We start from the raw sequence: 6,435 nt of genomic DNA on the forward strand, positions 1-6,435 counted from the left end.
GGGGGGCAATGTTGAACAGTTCATATCATTGTTATCAAAATCAAGTCGCTTCCTGAGAAGCTTTTCGTTTAATGCCAGAACTCATCATTTGGGTCAACAACACTCCTCGCCAACTCTTGGGCTACTCTTTACAAATGAATAATGTCAAAATCTCTCGTATATTATATTTAAATATAAATAATTAGGCACAAAAAATTTAGTTTTTAGATGATACGAGCCTTGATATTTAGATTAAATGTTTAAATCAAATGTGTACGGTATTTCTATTTTAAATTCATGGCCAAGCTGATAAGACTATCTGTTGCCGTTTCTAACTTTAAATTACTGACCAGAGGGGAAAGCAGCCAATCAGCAGCACTTTACAATCGACCACCTACGTTAAGGGATCTACTGTTACTCTTATAACGCACATACAGCTTAAAGTTCGGGAAATATTTTGTGGTATAGCACAGATTCGAACTCGGCTCACCAGCTCCAAAATTCGGAGCTCAACTACAGAGCGAACCTTCTCCTAAAGTTTGTACAGAAAAGATGTGTGTCTGTTACTATATAAATTTCTTTATATTGACGTTACTGGAATTATCTATGAACGAGTGATCCGTTTTATTTCCCAGACGTGGGTGTGCATCCTCTGCGCTGTACTTGCTATTGGTCCAGTTTTAAATCTCGTTCACCGCCTCAGCAAATACTATGAATACCACCGGATGAATGATGGCAAGGGTCTTTTCAAGCTTCCTAATTGTTCTTGGTATTGTTTTGGAGCTTTAGTTCAACAAGGTGAGGATTTAAATACTGTTTGTTTGCTTATCTTTTAAGAGAGCTTAAATAATATTGCCACCTGAGATAAGCCTAATAATTTAAATACGATAACGTGTTAAGCCTAATTACATAACACTGCCATCTGAGATAAGCCTAATAATTTAGCTAAAATACGATAACGTGTTAAGCCTAATTACATAACACTGCCATCTGAGATAAGCCTAATAATTTAGCTAAAATACGATAACGTGTTAAGCCTAATTACATAACACTGCCATCTGAGATAAGCCTAATAATTTAGCTAAAATACGATAATGTGTTAAGCCTAATTACATTCTGAAAAAAATAAAAGTAAATTAGTATTGACATAGAAACTTCCAAGAATTCGAATATCCTTCAAACCGTTTTATTTTTCCATGAAGTTTCTGAGTTTGCTTTAATACGGAATTTAACACGTTTTTAAAGTTTATTCCATAAAATTAGCTGATAAATGGGTGTTGAATTTAAACAGCGTTGGCTAATTGAGCATGTACCATTAAATATCTCAGCAAAATTGATTCAATCTCTGAATAAGGGACTAACTAGGCTGTAAATTTTATTTATAGCTTTGCACTTTGTTAAACTGATTCAAGTCTATGTTACCAGATCGTAAATATAACAGATATAAATAGTTTCAAATACTACAATTTACCCTGTTTTTTTTTCAACGTTTGGCCACCAGGTGGAATTCATCTTCCAGACGCCATTTCCGGTAGGGTACTGGTGAGCTTCTGGTGGATGTTTGTCATCGTGACGTTAACTACTTACAGTGGGAACCTGGTAGCTGTTCTGACCTTTCCAAAAATTTTCAACCCCATCGACAACGTTCAGGATCTTATTAGCAGCAAGCACTACGCCACCTGGGGTGTGTTTGAGGGAGAGGCTATCATTGAGTATACAAAGGTAGGTCGTCTTTCTCAAACCTCGTATCCTCCGAAAGAAAAAAACAACAACGTAAGTTAATCACCACATCTTTGTATACCTGCATGAAAGCAATAATATTGTAAAATCTTAAACGTTTGGAAACATTATTTCTATATTTATACCAAAACAACAACTTAGTATGATTTTAAATATTTGAAACATTGTTCACAGGTGCGATTTAATTGTAAGCCATTCATACTATTCAAACAATTATCAGTTCATCTAATAATTTTTTATATATAATAAATACCAAAGGACTAACAATGTCACTGAGTAGTGCCTGTACATTCCGCTATGGGTGCAATATAAAAGTAATACACAATCCTGCTATTCGGTCAATAGTAGTCATATAGGCGAAGAATGCTGCTGACTGGTTGGAATTTTCTCTGGCTATGGTTGAGCATTGGTGTTTCTGACACGGCCGTTTAGCCCACGTTTGGCATGAGTAGTTACACCTCCCCCCTCTCGACCCTGCCCCAGACTTGGAGTTTCTGAACTTATGGTTTATTCTGTTCAGGTTTTAAAATACTATATGCTGCATAAGTAGCAAAATCTTTGCCCTCCCGTTTATTAAGGGAAAATTATTTTCTATTGGTGCTACCAGAGATATTATATACAAACTACAAAGTTTCAACAGGATTGTTCTGATAAACATTTTGTTTTCATTTCACATAAAGCTACTCGAGGACTTTCTGTGCTCTGCCTACCGCGGGTATCGAAACCCGGTTTCTAGCGTTGTAAGTCCACAGACATATCGCTGTGCCACTGGGAGGGGATTGGGCAAAAGGAAGGTAGCTAGTCAACACCACTTACCCAAACTGTTGGGCTGCTCTAATCGAAAATTGAGATTTGACTGTCACCCTTATAACGCACCACAACCACCCCCCAAAATACAGAGTATAATTTTTTTTTTAATTTCTGGCGGCAGGGAGATTCGAACCACTACATAACACCTATACTGACAAAGCATGATCTTTAGATTGGTAGTTCATGTGACATAACATCAAAATAATCTAATAAAATTTATTTACAAAACTCTTTCTTTATTCATCTAATAAGGAGGTCTGGTAAGAAATATATATACTAAGATTTCAACCATACACTTTCTTTGCCGACGAGGCCTGTCGTACAATACTAGCACTAAACATGTCGGCTGGTTACGTGACACACAACGTATTGGTCGAAACGCAGTCATTTATGAGATATAAACTAATGTGGTACCTAATGCACGTGCTGACGAAGCATGATTCATAAATCAGTAGTTTATCTAATATATCGCAATAAAAATGGTGATAATGTTTCGTAAATCTTCCTTTAACGGCAGTATCGCATTAAGAAAATTATATTAAGATTTAAATCGTACATTTTATGATACAGTAACACGTATTTGGACCTTAAATATACTTAGAACGTAATAACAGCATATTTAATTAGATATGCTCATTACCGGGTAAATATATGGTTGGTAGCTAGCTGGCTTTGATCAGAAGTTAATATTAGTATCTACGTTTATGCTCAAGTAATGTTACTTTAGATGAAACAAAACTTTGTTATCCCATCAATCAATCGAATCGTGAAAAACTGAGAGAAAAAAAAAGAATTTTACCTAAAGCGTAAATTCATAAGTACTTTGAATATGTCTAAAGTACGTCAATTTGCAACAATAATGACGAATTTGACGAGTAAAAAAATAATCTGGATTCATCCTAGCTGTACAAGTTGTATTAGAGAACTGTGTAGGAAATTAGGCATAGTGGTTGTTGAAAAACAAGAAGTATATTATAGGTCAAACTCCTTAGTGGTTTGACCTCTAACCCTACTTCTCTTCACCTTTTATTAGAAACTGTTTACGATTCTTGAACAGAGTTGTTTAAACATTTGTTTAACAACAAGTAAATGCTTGGAATGGTCTATTCTTTCATTGGGGGTGTGTGTCAGTGACCCTGAACACGACCACCGAGTGAAATTTCAAACTAAATCAAGCCTTTATAGTAGTGAGGTATCGAAAATCGAAATGGTGTATTTAAGTGTTTTACACTCACAGAAAAGAAACCTATCATTCTATAGGTATTTGAAGAACTTGTATCATTCCGCCACAATTTAATTCATCGTATTTTTAGCCGACACTAGGCAGCTGATACACTGTTGAACAGAGTTGTTTAAACATTTGTTTGATGGTTTGTTTTTTGTTATTTAAGATCTTTCACATATTTCTCCAGAATGCTGAAGCTGGATACCTGAAGGAACTCTACAGAGGAATGAATTACTTCAGTGACATGGAAAAACCCGAAGTTTTGCAACGGGTTCGAGAAAACTACCTGGTCCTCATCAGTGTCAAAACGAAGCTTCTAACCATCATCGAAGAAGAACTGAATCGAACCAACGACTGTGATTACTTGCTGGCCAGTGAAGAGATCCTCAGAGAACCAGGTTCTATGATTGTACCCCAGAACTGGCCGTATCTACACCGATTTAATCTAGAGTAAGTATAAATCAGAGAACCAGGATCTGTTATTGTACCCCAGAACTGGCCGTATCTACACCGATTTAATATAGAGTAAGTATAAAACAGAGAACCAGGATCTATTATTGTACCCCAGAACTGTTCGTATCTACACCGATTTAATATAGAGTAAGTATAAATCAGAGAACCAGGATCTGTTAATCTGTTATTGTACCCCAGAACTGGCCGTATCTACAACGACTAACTCTGGAGTAAGTGAAAAAATACAACTTTAGGGGTTGGGTGGGTGAAGATATTCTTGAGTGTGATATAACTGTATCTTTGAAGGATGTAATATTAAACACTTCTAACAGTTAATTCTTCCGCTAAAATCTGAGGTTGGATTCCCTAGACAGAGTACAGATCGTCTGTCGTGTAGCAACGTGCTAAAACAACAACACCTAATAGCTAAAAAAATACTTAATAATGTTACATAACATTATATCACACCTATTATAACCTTCAACAGGACCCCTGGGGTCCTTTGGGAACTCCAATATCTCATATAGAGAAGCAATAGTAACTGAAGACATCGACTAGAAAATACAGGAGGAAAAAATAAATTTTACTTGAAATCACTGGATGTGGAAATTGATGTTCATGTGCGTTGTTGAAGGTTAAGATGAGGTGGAAGATGTGATGCCTTCCACCTCATCTTAACCTTCACCATCACATCCTCCACCTCATCTTAACTTTCAACAACACATCTTCCACCTTATCTTAACCTTCAACATCACATCTTCCACCTCATCTTAACCTTCAACACCACATCTTCCACCTTATCTTAACCTTCAACATCACATCATCCACCTCATCTTAACTTTCAACAACACATCTTCCACCTTATCTTAACCTTCAACACCACATCTTAACCTTCAACATCACATCTTGCACCTCATCTTAACCTTCAAATGTGTTGAAGATTATCATGAGGTGGAAGATGTGGTGTTGAAGGTTAAGATAAGGTGGAAGATGTGTTGTTGAAAGTTAAGATGAGGTGGAGGATGTGATGTTGAAGGTTAAGATAAGGTGGAAGATGTGGTGTTGAAGGTTAAGATAAGGTGGAATATGTGATGTTGAAGGTTAAGAGGAGATGAAAGATGTGATTTTGAAGGTTAAGATGCGGTGGTAGATGTAGTGTTGAAGGTTATGAGGTGGAAGATGTGGTGTTGAAGGTTAAGATGAGGTGCAAGATGTGATGTTGAAGGTTAAGAGGAGATGGAAGATGTGATTTTGAAGGTTAAGATGAGGTGGTAGATGTAGTATTGATGGTTATGAGGTGGAAAACTACTGCAGTTTAAAATCATTAGATCTTTATGATATAGGAAATATCAAACTCTTTGACACTTTCGTTTTTTTCTTTCATCTTAACTATCCTGTAATTTTCAACCCTTGCTACACGTTACAGTTTATAAAGTCAATCCTTTCTACAGCTAATACGAAACGATAAGATCAGTGCGCTCGAAATCGATGCGATAAGAATTCCCCATACAATAATAATGTTTTTTTTAATTCATTAAATTGGTTACTATCTTCCTCTGGATAGCCTCGTTGACGTAATTAGTCAGGCAAACGCAATATTTTAGCATTTTTCTTTTGTGTGTGTGTGGAAGAAACACAACGTTGAAAACTTCTTTACGTTTCAAAAGTAAAGATTCAAGCTGAGACGTCCACAACATTGTCCACTTTTATAAGTTCACAAAACTCTGTTTCAGTTATTAATGTTCAAACGTTAGTTTTGCCTTCATCGACACTGATATTGACAAAATATTTTAATAAACCTTACATCACTGAATTCACACACAACATATATATATATATTACAGTTTCCTACATCGGTATATAAACATAAGACCGGTGTTTTGTACGATCAAACATAGTGACCAATTCTAGCTGTGGCATAGCGGCTCCTAGAACAGCTCTGGTTTTTTTTTTAAGTACAAACTTTTAGCTCGTAGCTCCGTCATCTCTTGATCGATTTGAAATCTAATTACATTTTTGGACTCAGGAAGTCAAACCCTTTTCATTGATGTATTTGACCACGCCCAAGGTCTCGTAGATTAATCTACTCTAGTCTTGCCTAGAAGAGGGTAGGCTGAGTAATAAAACTGAATCGACTACACGCGCGCCCCACGCTTGGTATTGCTGGCGCACAAAAATATAGCTAATAAGAAATGTAATAAAGGTATTATGGATTAATTTACTCTAAT

General features: G+C 36.2%; 1 protein-coding gene across 1 annotated transcript in view; it reads left to right on the forward strand.

Moving 5' to 3' along the window:
* Nucleotides 1-6,435, forward strand: part of LOC106474631 (ionotropic receptor 93a-like) — a gene marked incomplete at its 5' end in the record, with an annotated part of 14,155 nt that overhangs the window by 2,949 nt on the left and 4,771 nt on the right. The window contains 3 exons of the mRNA XM_022402942.1: nucleotides 615-777; nucleotides 1,481-1,701; nucleotides 3,942-4,204. Coding sequence (XP_022258650.1) covers nucleotides 615-777; nucleotides 1,481-1,701; nucleotides 3,942-4,204 — 647 coding nt within the window. The remainder of the gene's footprint in view (nucleotides 1-614; nucleotides 778-1,480; nucleotides 1,702-3,941; nucleotides 4,205-6,435) is intronic.

Source organism: Limulus polyphemus, unplaced genomic scaffold (genome assembly GCF_000517525.1).
Source record: "Limulus polyphemus unplaced genomic scaffold, Limulus_polyphemus-2.1.2 Scaffold7460, whole genome shotgun sequence".
NCBI lineage: Eukaryota > Metazoa > Arthropoda > Merostomata > Xiphosura > Limulidae > Limulus > Limulus polyphemus.